The sequence below is a fragment of the Zootoca vivipara genome, chromosome 4 (assembly GCF_965207765.1).
Source record: "Zootoca vivipara chromosome 4, rZooViv2.hap1.1, whole genome shotgun sequence".
NCBI classification, from domain to species: Eukaryota; Metazoa; Chordata; class Lepidosauria; order Squamata; family Lacertidae; genus Zootoca; species Zootoca vivipara.
In genome coordinates, this window is record NC_142587.1 from 65,842,868 (window position 1) to 65,859,122 (window position 16,255).

Below are 16,255 nucleotides of genomic sequence, written 5' to 3' on the forward strand. Positions count from 1 at the left end.
AAGTTTTATTTCACAATGATCATGCCAAGTGACAAATGACGTTATGCAATAGATGAAGAAATAGACACTTTGACCTATGGCACGACTTGTCTTAATTCCAGGTTAGGAATTGATAGCTATTTGATAAAGACCTCACAATCTTGGCCAACAACTCAAGGAAGTGAAACCATTCCATCGCCTGAATAATAGCAGCCAGTGCTTCCATAGTTTAGTTACAATTCAGTCAGTGCTGTGCTTTCCTTACAGGAATGAAATCTACAGCCAAAGACCAGTAATTCTTCACCCATTGCTATCATCCCTGGACAGGAAGTGTCATCAACAGATGAGATTTCTGTTGTGCTGTATGTAAATATCTATATGTGACTAATTTAGTCACATAGGTCATGAAGAACACGGGCCATGTGACAGTGTGACAATTTTTCATCTTGACAAATTCACATAGAATTTTAACAATTGTCTTCAAAAGCCAGTATCTCCGCTATAGCCTACTGCTGACATTGCTAAGAAGTGATAACGTGGGCTGGCATTGAAGTGGTATAGGAGAGCCTAGCACACACTGCATTGCATTATATTTTCTTTTTGTTTGGTTGTAGGTCACAAAGGGCCATTCAGCTTGAAAATGAGCTTTTGGGATTATTATTTTTTTAAACTGACTATTTAGAGATCCTAACAGGCATTCAAGAAACTATACAGGCTGCAACAAGGATTCTGATGAATAAAAATCTGACCTCTACAAGAATCCACATCTGCCAGCATGCTTTACTCAAGGCAAACAGCAGTTCTATTCAAATATTAGCATTAGGTCGATACTGTTAGGACTCCATGAGAGCAGAAAATCAAAGCATGACACCAGAGGAGCAAAAAACCCACTTTGCAATAAATCTTGTGAAGGCTTGATGTTGTATTTTCTTTAGCTTTTTCTCTCCTTTCTTTCTCTCCCTATGTATCTTAATGGTTGTAACAGCTATAAGCTGCTGATCTCTTACACCTACATTGTGTGACAGCCAGAGGAACTTTTATTTATCATTTGAGCAAATGCGGTTATTAAACCTGTCTATGAATTCTTTGCCTGAGAACACAGTCAGAAGTGTCCACTGTGTGTGTGTGTACGTATAGTCTGATTTTCAGGGAGAAATGCTATGTTTTTGTTCCATTCCCCCTACATTATTTTGCAGCTTATGTAAAATATAGACTGCCCTGAAAAATAACAACATGCTCCAAGCTATAGTGTTGTTGTTAAGCTGTGCAGGCTATTAGGTTGATTTTCAGAAGTGGCTCAGACTCCCCAATGCAGTGCTCTCCAGCTGTTTTGAAGTGTAACTCCCACCAACCTAAACTGGCTGGGACTGGTGGGTGCTGCTTCCTCTGCCACAGCACTAGTCCAAGTACTTCTCCCATCCCTTTTAATGTGCAATAAATATCTCTGGATAGTTTTGTGGGATTTCTCCTTTTAGCCGAAAACCAGCAACACTGTAATGCTCTTTCCACAGCTAGAGATTGTGAAACGGCTCTGCAGCGCTGCCACTCATCATTTAAAAGGCTAAAACAGGTACAAGGAGATAACTGAGTGGGACATGGTTTGTGAGAGCACTTCCTGGCTTTTTGTGTTGTTGTTTCAAGGCGACATGGTGTTTCTCCTGCTACTGAACCTACTATGCCTTGCTGGAAGCATGGGGATAGCAAAAATCATTCCCCTTCTCTATCTCCCCCCCCCCCATGTAAATGCTCATGGCCTCATTATTTTTCACTAGTTGTGGGCACCATATCCTGTTAGGAAGAAATGTTATCTGATGCTTTTTTAAAGTTATATTTTCAGAAACAAATTTAGGCTTAGTAGTAACTCACAGGTTACTGCTAAAAGTCTGAAAAACATATAGATATCTTGAATTTAAAACTGGACAGAGTCTTCACTCAGGGTCTGTCTTTTTACATTTTTCTTTTCTTTCAGATCATTATACTGTACATGCTTCTGTTTTTCTTATCGCAACCCTCATCAGGAACCCCACACAATGATTCAGTCTTCCAGCAATATGGTAGGAGCCGTAAGCCAGGGTCTTTCACAAAAGCCCATCTCCGCAGCTGACTTTCCATCTATCAGGAGAGATATCTCAACTTCCACTCCCAAATTCATTAAACATGGAAAACTGAGCACTATGTCTTCATTCTGTTACCTAACGGTGCCTTGATGTTCAGGTCCTCTTACCAAATGGTTGATGAATTCAAATCCTACATACTGCAATTGTGTAAGCAATTCAAGCTATAATTAGGTGAAGAGGGATTAATGGAGTCCTAAATTAAGTCAGTAAGCCATGTTGATAGTAAAACATGTGCATTGAGAAAACCTAGCAAGATTAAGATACGGAGGAAGAAGAGCAGAAGTAAACCCAGCCTAGAACTGGGGAAATTGCTGATTTGGATAGAACCAAATAATAGAAGAAGAAGAAGATTTAGCCAATTGTGCTTTGCAAGAGTGAGAGCCTTACATTTCTGCCTATCTGGCATGCCTTTTACACTTCCAGTTGTCTCAGACATCTCATTTGAATATGACATACATGTTTAAAACACAAGCCACTTAAGTGTGAACTTAGTAACTGATATGTCATACAAAATCTGGAGATTGACGTGACCTGGCCATAGTGCATTGGGTTTTATACATGTACACACAACTGGGATGGCATGCTCACACACAGCTGTCAGGGGCATCAGAGATGGGAAAATGCACCACATGAATGGCAGGAAAGGTTTGTGATCAGGTAAGTGTATAATCCGATGCAGCCTGCTCTCTGTCAAGCTCAGGTCTTCATTTGTGAATGAGAATTATGTACTACCAAGCTGTTGTGAAGTTAGGTGACAAAAGAAAATCATTGGTATTTTATTGCTGCTTTGGGCATAGTACGTTCGATAACAAGATATAATAATTTTATTTTTATTATTATTATTATTATTATTATTATTATTATTATTCAACCATTCAAACAGGCACGTTGTTCACTCCAGATAGCTTACAATGGATTTCCTTAGGGGGAAAACCCACGAGGCTTTAATTTCATTTCAAATCACATGCACAGCAGGGGTTGAACTTTGTTTTCAATTTGGACTGTCTGGAAATAGAAGGATACAGATAGATATTACTGGAAGAGCTTTACATGATTTAAATCTACTCAGGGGACACTGGACATTTCTATTAATTTAGGCACTTGCCTCAATCAATTGCATTTTGTTGAGAATTTGCAAACAGATGAGTTGTAGATGCAATTGTTTCCTCCTCTTAGTTAGGTATGCTCTAAATCATAACTCTGCTATGCACAGAGCCCTCCGTGACATTCCATTTCCTGTTCAGATAAGACAAATGTCTCATGTAAGCTTAAACATTTTGTGCTGAAGCCCTCATTAATGAGAGCCAGGTAATTCATCCCCGCTAGGCTCAATAGCTCTGGAGCTCAGACTGTTAAGCCTTAATTCAGAACAGTATTCAAGGAAGCATTGGTTAAGACTAGCTATTTAAAGGACTATACAGTCATACCTCGGAAGCTGAACATAATCCAATCTGTTTGACTTCTGAAATGTTCGCCTTCCAAAGCGTGGCTTCTGATTGGCTTCAGGAAGCTCCTGCAGCCAATCGGAAGCTGCAGAAGTCCCGCTGGACATTTCACTTTTGAAAGAATGTTTGAAAACACGCACTTCCGGTTTTCGATCGTTTGGGAGCTGAAACGTTCGATTCCCAAGGCGTTTGAGAGTCAAGGTACGACTGTATAAGCATAAGATGATATTTTACAGGACATGCTAATTCAAGAAGAAGACAGTGCCCCACAGATGATAAGAGGCACCAAACACATCGTGCCAAATTATGACTCCTCGTGGACCATCATTCAATTTTAAGAACCTAGGCCAAGAGATTTTCCAAATATAGGGGGGGGGGAAATGAAGCAAATAGCCTGTTAAATGATGTGTGTACAATCTTTGGATTAACATAAAATTTTGAAAAATTAATGGAAGTTAACTTTCTAAATATGTCCATTGTTTTCTGTTAATACAAATAAAAGCTTAAATACTGACACCCCAATAGAATAATAACTAAGTAGACTTGGTCTATCATTTAAAATAGTTAGGTAAACAACCAGCCCTTGTTTCCAAGTCTATCTGACAGATAATCAACGTTTGTCTTTTAAAATACATTATTTAACCTCATATCTATATTTATATCTACATTCCATACCCTTCAACATGCACCAGAGTAAAACCAGGATGCCCAGCTTTCGGGGATGCACTCCTATGTGAGTCACGTGACTCATGTGAGAGCACAGCCCCCCAAATGTGCATCTTTCAGGGATGCGATCTTACAGGAGCCAGGTGACTTGTGTGAGAGCACAGCCCCTAAAAACGGGGTGTCCCACTTAATCGGGACAGTTGAGGCGTATTTCATTCTGTATATCCTCCAATAACTCAGGGCAACATAATTCATTTCTTTCTTCTCGCCCTTTTATCCTCACAATAGAGTTAGTCCCATGGTATTTATAAGCCACAGGAAGCCTGATGTTCACTTATATGGAACTGATAAGGGTTGATGATGAACGTAAAGATAGTATGGTCGTACCTTGGAAATTGAACAGCTTAGTTCCCAAACGTTTTGGCTCCCAAACGTCGCAAACCTAGAAGTGACCTTTCCGGTTTGCAAACTACTTTTGGAAGCCGAATATGCAATGGGGTTTCTGCTGCTTCCAATTGGCTGCAGGAGCTTTCTGCAGCCAATCAGAAGCTGTGCCTTGGTTTCCAAATGTTTTGGAAGTCAAACGGACTTCCAGAATGGATTGCGTTTAACTTCCAAGGCATGACTGTAGTAGTAAGGAGCATGTTTACACAGATCAGTCCAGGTTTTTACAATAACTTTACAATAACTTTAAGGCATTGCTTTGCTCTTCTGACTCTGGTGCACATTGCAGGCATGCATTTCAGTGGACAGATGGTGGGAGGCAGGCCCCATTGCCACATCTGCCCACACGTTCACTACTGGTGCCCAAAGAAGCGCAAACACATGAAGTCGGGCTCTGAGTACAGGCTCTTTAAGAAAAAGTCAGAGGAGCCACATTCACCTTACAATGCACACCAAGATTCAAAACAGAGGGGCAGGTGAAAGCAAAAAGGCAAGTGAAAAGGTGTGTTTTGAGTACCCTGTGGATAAATTAAAGCATACAACTTCCTGTCCCAATAAATATGTGCAGAAAGAAAACTGGAATTGGAGGAGGAGCAGAGCGAGATACACATGCCTTGCTTGGCAACTTCCAACTCTCCCTTTGACAACAAGGGCAGACACACATTAGGAATTTGATTTAGAAAAACAAAAGCTCTGCCTCATAGGTTCTAAAAGTGCATGATGCAGCGAACTCCATGTACAACATTCCAGATTAAAAATCAGAAATAATGGATGGAAATTAGGCACTTGAAATAAAATGTATTTTCCAGTGCTATGGTGTCCTTTAAAACAGCGATGGAAACGCTTCATATGCCCTCTCATGTTTCTATGGTTTGTGTTCATGGGGTTACTTTGAAAAGCACCTGAACCATAAAACACTTTAAAAGCACCTTTTCATGTCTCGAGCACTAGGGAGTGGAATGCCTTGGAGTGGGGGAAATGGAATCCCTGTTGTAAATCCAAACTGTATAAACACAGATTACAAGGTATGTCTGCCCTCATTTTAATTAGAGATTGCACAGCAGTTTACTTTGCTGATTTGATTGTCAGTTGTAAAAATGACCCATAGCACCCATTGTTAAGCACTCATTAAAGTATCATTTTAATTCATTTTAAATGCTTTAAAAACATTTTAAAGCTTTTAGGATGAAATGGTTTTAGCATTTACTGCTGTATAATTAACTGCTAAGAATTACAAACAGCTGTTGTAACCCTTATCAGGACCCTGAGAAGTGGTACTAGTTAGCAGAGGCAGATGGGATTGACGAGGATCGTTAGAAGAGATTCTTTCAGTATCGGACAAGAATCTCTTGCAGAAAATAGTCCGAACCAAGGAGTCTACACTACACCTGTGAACTTTATCAGCAAGGAACAAGACATTCAAGGGAAACTGCCAGCAGTCTTACAAATATGTTATCAGTCTCTTTTCTAGTTAAAAACAACCATGGCCATAACACATATGCCACTGCTAGCCTGGATTTAACAGGATGGAGAACACTGCACTCTTGTGGGGCAAAATGAAAAATAAATAAATCACCATAATTCTGTAACATGATGTGACTTTTCTCTCCCCTCCCCATCATATTTCACAAAATACATTGATTTCCTGTTAGCTTTTTTTGAAATAAAATAAAAATACCTTACACATCTTTCATGGAAAGCATTTTTTTTTTACAATTATTTATTCCTTCAGGATATTAAAGAAATGTAAACTAAAGAGATAAGTCCATTTTTTTGTTTGTTCTTCCTTCCTAGGTCTGTGTGCTACTTTGGTGGCTCACTGTTGATTTGGTGTAGTTATTTGAGTTTAGAGTTTGCCTCTAACTGTGGGAATGTCTATGATCTCAGGTTTGAGCAAATAAAGCATCGCCAGGAGAGATGGAAGGATCTGCTAAGTTTTGTTCCCTTGGGTTCTCATTTTTCCAATCTTAAACTCCACATTCTCCACATTTCTGCAGCAATTCACAGTTTAAAAAAATAAACCCTCAGCATTTTATTGTGAAACTTTCCTGATAAACACATTTGTGCACACTAATGTACACATTTTTGCAAGTAATTTTCAAACGTTGTTCTCACTAATATATTCATTTTAATGTGCACTTTCTCCTAATATACATACATGTTTTTGTTAACAACTAGTTGGTTGCATGTAATATACATGTTTTTTGTTAACAACTAGTTGGTTGCAGAACTGCATCACAAAATGAGGATATGTGTGAATTTCAAAGGATGCCTGTGTTTGAGTTTTCATAATGCTTCAGAGAATGTGAATTTGATAGATTTGCCTTCAAATGCAAACTGAATCACATTTCTCCTCCATCCCTAAATTCACCAGCGTCAACTTAATTTTCATATTGACTCGGGCAAGACTGCCAGCCAATTGAGGACTACAAAACATAAAGAGCTCGTGCATTTGCAAGTTCTTGAATCTGACAGCAATGCTCTCCTACAGTTTCAGGCCAGTTTATGGCAAAAGGTCATAAGCTGTATGTTTAAATGGCAGCACAAGAATAGAAGCAGCTCAACATTTCAATAGTAGTGGTTGGTAGGGTGGCATTGCTTACTGGCTTCCGAACACAGAGTCACTGCTAGGAACCAAGAGGGAGACAGGGGGAGTGTGGTCACTAGTGCAAGCACAACAATGGAAATTTTGGGTTAGCTCTGCTGCTGCACCTGCACCACTACCAACATTCCCATTGCTGCAAGCTCTTTGTTGGGAAGCCAGGGAATCAATGCCTTCCCATCCCGTTGGTTGCTTTTGCATTTCAGTGTCCTGAGAGTTTTCGTTTCTGGCCTCATTTGGGGCAAGGAGCTGGTGGTGGCTCAGCTTTAGGCATATTTGGTGGGAAATGATTATCTGAACCCATCGTAGTCAGGGCAATTGTTCACTTTAACTCACGGAGCAATGTGTGGGAAGGCCTTCCTCTACCTTATATGTTGTAAGACAGATTTTCTCCTTCTGCAACTACGTGCACACAAATACATGTGAGTCTACGCGCAAAGCCTGGAGGTGTGTGATTCAGTTCTTCAGCTGACCCTATTATACTGTCTGGGAATCACATGTAAGCCACTCTAAGCTCCTTGGACAGAGGCGCGGGCTATGGGTAAAATAAATGAATGAATTAAGTAAGTACAAAAGCACTATTCTGCCAAAATAAATTTGATAGCCTTTAAGATGCAAGCAAATTTGCTGTTTTTGCTACAACTCCTAGTCTTCTGGAATGTTTTCATTCTGTACTTATTCTTCAGTAATGTCTCTGATTGCTAAATGTTTGAAGCACTGAGGCATTTGGATACTATTCACAAACCTCTCCTGCTGTGCAAATATCCTGCATACACTGGTTTTGTGGAAACCGGTGCGTTTGCAACAAGCTTGTATTCAGGGGTATCTTTATAGCTCTGGTGATTAATAATATGTCAAGAAGCAGTTTGCTCTTAAATGAGTAACTCCAAATGGTGATGTTCAAAAATCAATCCACTGAACAAAGGTCACTGCAGTCTGATGGCTGTTTGATAACCTATATGAAATAAAAGTCTGAGGTTTTAGCTCAGATTCTGGTAGACCAACAAATCTTCAACATCAAACCTTTTATGGGCAGCAACATTAAAACAAAGGGCAAAAGAAAGGCTGGTAAATATTTTCAGTGCAGAAGAAGCAGCTGGATCTGTCAGTCGTGACAGTTGTGAAAAATTCAGAATACCAATGCAGAAACCTTCAAATAATTATTTCCTTTGCATCTACATGGAAAGTTTTCTCCACCAACGTGCCTGCATCTGAATGGTCCAGCTGCAGCAGGAGGACTGAAATTTCACCATTATTCTCACGAGAGAGGACCCTGTAAGTATCCTTACCTGCCCCAACAACTTTGTCGATGGCAATGGTAGCAGAATCTAGCTCCTTGGCAAATTCATGAACAGCTTGAGTGGGATCTTCATATGTATGTGGGTCCACATAAGTTCTAAGGCCTGGGAGCTTTACTGTTTAAAAAGAAATTCAGATAGACAAGTATATGTTCAGTAATAATAATCAATTCACACAAAAACCCTAATGAGTTTGTATTAAAAAGCATCCACTGTAATCATGAAAGCAAAAAGTGCAAGATTCCTAGGCCACTGAAATTTGGGGAGCCAATTGGATTACATCTTACCCCATGTAAATATCAGCCAAATTGCAGGGGGAAATAATAATCATGCTAATTTTCCTCCAGATCTCCCAATATTCCAGATCATCCTGCCCCACTGTACAGCTGATGTTAACTGAAAATAGAAATGTCAGGAAATCTGATCATGGATCTTTGGCCCTAAGAAGCTACGTAACAGAAGCAAAGGAAATAATTATGGCTTTTTCTTCTCCTTATACAGTGGTACATTGGTTTGCAAACTTAATCTGTTCCGGAATGAGCCTCCCGCCACCGGTACCCTTCCACCGTTCGGCTTCCGTTCTTAGACCGAGGTAAAGTTCGTAAACTGGGACACTACTTCTGGTTTTGCGGAGTTCGTAAACTGAATAGTTCGTAAACAGGGCTGTTCTTAAACTGAAGTACCACTGTACTAGAAATCAGCATCAACCATTGACATTGATTGTCAGTAGATTTATGATGGACAGAATAGCATTTGCTGTATCAGAGCAAATCTCAATCTAGCCCAGCATCCTCTTTCCTTCAGGCCAACTAGATACCTCTGGGATGTCCACAAGCAGAACATGAGGAAAATAAGATCCCTGGTCTTTCCTAATGACAAGTATTCAGAGGCATGGCACTTCTGACCCCAGAGGTAGTTATACTGTACAGCCATTGTGACTAGTAGCACCTAGTTGGCCACTGTTGGAAAGAAGTTGCTGGACTGGATTGATCTTTGGTCTGGTTCAACAGGATTCTTTTCTTCTGCTCTCACTTCACCTACCAACCCAATTGCTGCAAGAGCGTAATCAAATCTTGAAAGCTTCTCCCTTTAAGCTCTCCCTTTAAGCTCTAGTGTTAACTGCCTCCAACACAATTTAAGCATCACAGGAAGAACAGTGAAGCTGTGTTTTGCCCAATACGACATGCTGAAAGTGTTTCGTACAAGATGGTGGTTGGTTAAACTATCGTTCACAATAAAACTTCCTGAACAACAGCAGCAATTAAAACACACACTCACCCCCCTACTGGCAGCATATTGCTACAGGTTAAAGGTCTCGTAAATGTTCCCTGCCATCCATACTGCCTGCATATTACAGACTCCCTCCTGTCCCTAATAAAAAGAAATCCAGCAATTTAAAAACCTCTGAGCAGTGGGGACTTCTGTTCCTAATTTTTTTTAATGCTGACCCCTGAGGGTTTGTGTTATCAGGTGACAGTGGAGACTGCAAGGAGAATAATTCCTTCACACCAATTACTAAAGAGCAGTCCATATAATGTCGATTCTGTCATGAGCAGTAGATAATAAACACATGTACTCGCGTTAAGCTGCAAGACTTTACAGCTCCTTCTGTGCCAGTGGCATCATTTCCATTTTTTTTTTACCAGCATAAATCGTCTTACAGGTAGCAAAGGAGTAGAAAGTGCTTGGCCAGAACATGGGCAAACCGGGATGATCTGAGAATGTCAAATGCATTTCTGCTCCTTTGAAGTGGTATTACAGGATCTGAAATAAGGCCGCAGGGAACACTTCATGGGTGAGGCTTTTTCTTAGGCAATTCACAAGCAAGTGGCTGAAATAAACCATCTGCTATGGGCTAAAGTGCAGAAAGTTTACTATAGCCACAGAAGTTGTTTTATCCTATTGAAACGAACCCAGGAGAATTTTCATTCCGGTATTTGCCTCCAACAGACTCCAGAAGAATGACTGGGTTTATATTTCCCCAGTAGCAACTGGGGGTTCGGATGAATGCTTAGCTTTTGGGAAGGGGGAGCGCTCAGTAGTAGTTCTGTATATTCAACAAAATGCCACTAATAGAACATTGTAAATAGCTATGGGGTATACAACTGAAGCACTGATGTTTGCCAAAGTTAATATATCTGGGTACAGTCCCCTTCTCTAAACATTTTCAAAATAAGCCTCCCCTGTAAGGAAGCTGAAGATTTAATTTGAAGCAGGACTCACCAGTGTTTGGTTGTGAGACCTGTTTTGAATGACAGACGTTTGCCCAGGAATATGTTCAGAAACAATAAAGAGGACTGCCTCTGAATATTTTCATATCAGCACTTAATAGTCCAATCTAGACACAACACATCTGACGTCAGGGCAATATAGCTTTCCAGACCCAGTTTGATATATATATACTGATAGCAACCCTCCCCCAACTATCTTCAGCTCTTTCTCTCTCTGTGATGGCTTGTCAGAGAACCAACAATATTTAGACTTTCTCCTCATATTGCAGTATGAAAATGGCTTGGAACGCCAAAGCACAATAATTGAAGTGGTTGAATCCACAGGAATTTTAACTACTGTGATTCATTTAGAAAAAAAGTAGTTGTGACATTCCACTGAACGAGGGTTGAGAGAGCAACTTTTGACCTGTTACTTGTCCATGACACTTTTTAAATGGTTGTTTCTGTTTTATAATCTAATTAAAAAGCTGTGGGCCACATATTACTAAATGGGGAGCTGAAGCCCAGTGTGTTAACTGTTATTGTGCAGCCTTAAGTAGCTGGATATCACAGCTTGCATGTTGGCAATAAAGTACCAACTTGCTCCTGAGGGGAAAGGCTCTAGAGAAAAACAATTTGACATTTCAATTGCTCCAACACGGTTGTAATTAGGTATAGGTTTTAATTTCTGCAACCATATGCAAACCACATAAAAGAAACTGGCAATAGTGACTCTGACTTAAATGGTAAATAAAATATATGCATCTAAGAAATAAGGATTCAGCTATGTGAAGAAAAAAGAAAACAAGAAGTCTCCCATTCCTTGATCCAAAATTGAATTGGGCCCTTCCAAGCATTTCACCCAAATTTCATGCGATCCCAAGCTGGGATGAGGTAGAAATTTTGCTTCTGTTCACATTTTCATGCAAACCTACCTAATCTGCACTTCTTGAAACAATACAGGAACTGAAACACAGCTATTATTTGAAATTTGCACGAATTTCGCAATGCAGTTCTGCAACCCCAAAAGTACACAAAATTTGCAAGGAAAGTGTACACAAAAAAAGCATCTGTAAATGAAAAGGAAATGAACAAAGGCACTAAATCAGGGGAAATTCCTTGCAAAAAATGTGTAAATCACCAGAGGAGATGCTTTCTCCATATCAAGTTGACCATTCATTATGATCAGCAGGCGAGGCTCTTTTGGTAGTTCCTGCTCTGAATGAGATGAAAAGTGTGGAAGGCCCTGTAAAAAGCCTTTTTAGTGATGGCTCCGTGCGCTACAATCTCCACACTGAGATGTGTCTTACTTGTGCTATGCATTTGTTGAAGCTGCACCTCTTTCATCAGGCTTTCAGAGTTGGAGATGTGTGGTAGGTGAAGTCAGTTTAAAGTATGACGCTGATGCTTATATTAGTCATGTAGGCATTTTAGGTCGAATGGATTTAATCATTTTATTATATGTTATGTTTTGTTGTCTTTTATTTTGTTGCACACCACCATGTGACTGCTGGGGAGAAGAGTGGTATAAAAATACCTTGATAAATAGGCAAAACTGAATGCAAAAATGTGTATCTTGATCACTTTACATAGAGGGAGGCATTTCTAGTTGCACAATAAGGGAGCACAGATTTATACTACACTGCTATTATGAATTTGGCCCCATTGTTCAGAATGAATGTAACGATCACTATGGCTTTATCAACCCAAGTGTCAGGAGCCTGTGTCCCTCTAGATCAGGCATCCCCAAACTTCGGCCCTCCAGATGTTTTGGACTACAGTTCCCATCATCCCTGACTGCTGATCCTGTTAGCTAGGGATCATGGGAGTTGTAGGCCAAAACATCTGGAGGGCCGCCTGCTCTAGATGCTGTTCAACAACTACTCCTATTATCCCTGACCACTGGCCATGCTGGCTGCGGCTGATGGGAGTTGTAGTCTAACACTAACCGGAGAGATACAGAACTACAGCATCCTACACCAGGATAATGGATTTGAGAAAGCACCTCAATGTCCCTTGATTATTCCAACATAATGAATTTTACACCCATCATGGGATGGATCAGGGGGGAAAACATTTGCAGCCAGCTTGCCATTTCAATTTAGAGAGAATAAGACAGGTAGACTTGGCTACCTTTGAAGCCTCTTGGAGTTCAGGATTTTGCTTGGAAACCAGAGGCATGGTTAGTGCATTTGCTCTATCCTGCAGGAACATTGATTTGTTTCCAATGTGCTCTGCTTGCATATATGAAAATAAACCACATATCACAGACACATTTCTTTTCTGGGATTTCTCATCAAAGAAGAGAGGACACAGTGAAACTTCTGAGGAAGCACATATAGAATTGCATGGGTAAAAACGTTGTATAATTTGCTTTGTGAGACACAAAGTTGCATCTGTATCATATGAGCACATAGAATTTTGCTGAATGCAATAAATGGCATAATGTACTTTGGTGGGGGTGGGGTGATGACAAAATAACTTACAATGTCCATTCCCAAAATACAGCCTCTTCTCATCAATTCCATGTTTCGATTTACTATGCCCACAGAATCTACAAGCAATAAAAGGCAAAAACATAAGAAAACCAACTTTTTATACGCTGCTTGGATATAAAAAACAGAACACAACAGTTACCTATTAAGAACTTTAGTACTGTTTACATTCTCTGTATCCTACAGAGCATAGATACGTTCTGAGGGAATTTGAGGAAATTGACTAATGAGACAATCTGTTGATTTCTGACCCCTCCAGTTTAGTTTTACAATTGCTTGAGATTGTGTTTATAGCTATTTTTAACAGGTTCTGTAGTGCCTGTGCCTGCTATTGTTTGCAGCCTCATTAAGGCTTATTAACTCTGCTGTGACTTCCGGGTCAACAAATGGGGGCCTTAGCGGATGAATCTTGGTGATTCTTGTTCAGGAGGGTGTCTCCTTGACAGCGCTTATCATTCAAATGCAGCACTGAAGGGATGGAAATAAATGTGTAAAAGAAATTATGAACTAACCTTCCGATCAAGATGTAAACCACAATTGTGAGCAGAATAATTGCTACTGCAGCCGAAACAGCAATCATTACAACCTGGCTGTTCTCGCTGGAGATTGAGAAAGCTGGAAGTTACAAGGAAATAAATGTGAGGTTTTCTTTTAGTTTAAAAACCCTTGGAACATTAACTATATCACCAGCGACAAATGCAGGTAGCAGATAAGTGAAATCATTACAGCATTGCTTAGAAATGATTTGCAGCCCAATTTTCTAAGCTAAATATCTATTTACTCTTTACCAAATTGAAAAGACAAGAAAAACCCTTAAGGGTCTATGAACAAGTTGCAATGGCTAATAAAAATAAAAATATATCAGGTTGGAGCCAGAGAAGTGCTAGCATGACTCCACACCAGGCAAAGGCAAACTCGGCCCTCCAGATGTTTTGGGACTACAACTCCCATCATCCCCGACCACTGGTCCTGTTAGCTAGGGATGATGGGAATTGTAGTCCCAAAACATCTGGAGGGCCGAGTTTGCCTATCCCTGCTCCACTCACACAACATGTCTTTTTCTGCCCTCCCTCCCCATGGTAGCCTCCTTCACCCTAAAAACCCCCCTTATTTTGAGGAGTGAAGAACTCTCTGGAACTGTGTGGGATTGAGACGGGAGAATCAGCAGAATTGAAGAAGTCTTTATCCAAGCAGAAACACATTTCTGCTTGCTCAATACACTTTTGGATCCATGCCACTGATGATGATGATTTTAAGGATGACTTATAAAATTATATAATTAAAGTAGGTTTTTTTTTTAGTATACAAGTCAAGCATGATAGATCGAACCGCTGAACATTTTATGTGCAATTTTCCTTAGTAAAGTATGTAGCTGGGGGTATTTTTTACACAAGAGGCTTAAATCAGCTCTGTTTAAATTGAGCTCCTAATATGAATGGAAAATGAAAAATTGATATCAGCTACTCCTTCAGGTCTCATTCCAACTCTCCATCACAATAACCACTAAAGGACCAAACTAGTCCATACATTAGCTTTATATCTGTGTCCTTAGATATGGGTTGTTGCCGTTTGCTTTTTACACAAATTTAATAAATAAACAAAACTGGCAAGTTTTGTAAAAATAACACACTGCACTTAAGAGCATAGATGTAGAGCTAAGATATCAAATCTTGGTCTTTAAAAATGCTTAATTGTTTTAAAGTCAATGGATCAAATCCAAAGTTTAAAATGCTATGGAAAAAAAGTACTTAAAACATAATAAGAATATTGAAATCCAAGTCATGATTTTTAAGTAACCAATTAGAATATCCACCAAAATAATATCATAATAATAAGGAATAATAATAATAATAATAAGGAACAATAAGTCTTCCATCTGTTACACATTCTGTTCATTTGCCAGAGGCATCCGCAAGCATCTTGGTTCGAGTTAAGACAACACAAAAACATATTTCTTTGACATCTATTCCCACATATCATACCCTAAATGGTTTTATGTTCTCTATGCATCATACAGTTTATTCCACAGACTGAAAGTCACCATAATGAGTCATTAGTTTGCTAAAATCAGGAGCTCAGCTACTTTCCAGAAAGAGCTGGAATTTCAAAAGCTCGCAAATCTCAAAAATTCAAACAAGATTGCTTGGCTTGCTGCTAAATTTTCTATGTTTATTTTTGAGACCTTATACTCTCCAAACAGAGCATTTCTTAAACTTCAGACACTCAGGCCTTATGAGAAGTCTGTCAGAAAAAGTTGCTGCCACAGTATCTGTGGTATAATCTGTGTTATGCTATAACTTTGGAATTCCTCCCACCTTCCTCCAAACTCCGATGTCTGACAAATTAATCAGGACCAACTACTAGATGGTGATATTATTGCTGACTGGTAGTGCACTTGTAATTGAGATGGACACGTTGAATATTAACTCACTCAAATATTTTCATAAATGCTATCAAGGGAGGTGATTCTCGGACCCAGTGGTTCAATTAGGGGAGTCAAAAGATAAGCATTTGTGTTTTAAAATATAGAATTACATTATGTACATTTCAAATGGTCTGATGACTTGAGTTGGCTTTGGTTGTTGTTGTTTTTTTTAATGGAGAGTTCTGCAAGATCAGACCAAAGACCTAGCTAGTACAGGATTTTGTCCTCAGAATGGGCCAGAATGGGAAGCCCACAAGCCAACAGCATGACATTGTTCATGTTTAGTGCAAGCAAGGGTTCTGTACATATTCTGGTTAAGTAATGTCTTTGCCAAAAGTTTTGGAATGCAGGTCTTTCCCAGAAAATAGCTATTTTGTGGGGGTTATTGCATGTATTTGTCACTCCATCACCTACAGTAGTGAATGTAGGATAACAATGTGATAATTCGAAAACCTCAAAGGTACCAAGGACTAATAATGAGCATGTAATGTTGTAATGAGTTTCATGAACTATTGAAAAATTTAGTTTATTGTAGGTTGCATCAAATTGTGTCCTTCCATGTACAGATGGAGTC

The 16,255-nt window shown here is 39.6% G+C and overlaps 1 protein-coding gene across 2 annotated transcripts in view; it reads right to left on the bottom strand.

The window, feature by feature from the left end:
* The window catches only part of EPHA3 (EPH receptor A3), a 214,899-nt gene that overhangs the window by 34,892 nt on the left and 163,752 nt on the right, over positions 1–16,255 (bottom strand). For both annotated transcript variants that reach the window (XM_035116806.3, XM_035116807.3), the window contains exons 8-10: positions 13,769–13,871; positions 13,248–13,315; positions 8,543–8,668 (exon numbers count right to left, since the gene is read on the bottom strand). In XM_035116806.3, the coding sequence (XP_034972697.2) occupies positions 8,543–8,668; positions 13,248–13,315; positions 13,769–13,871 (297 nt within the window). The remainder of the gene's footprint in view (positions 1–8,542; positions 8,669–13,247; positions 13,316–13,768; positions 13,872–16,255) is intronic.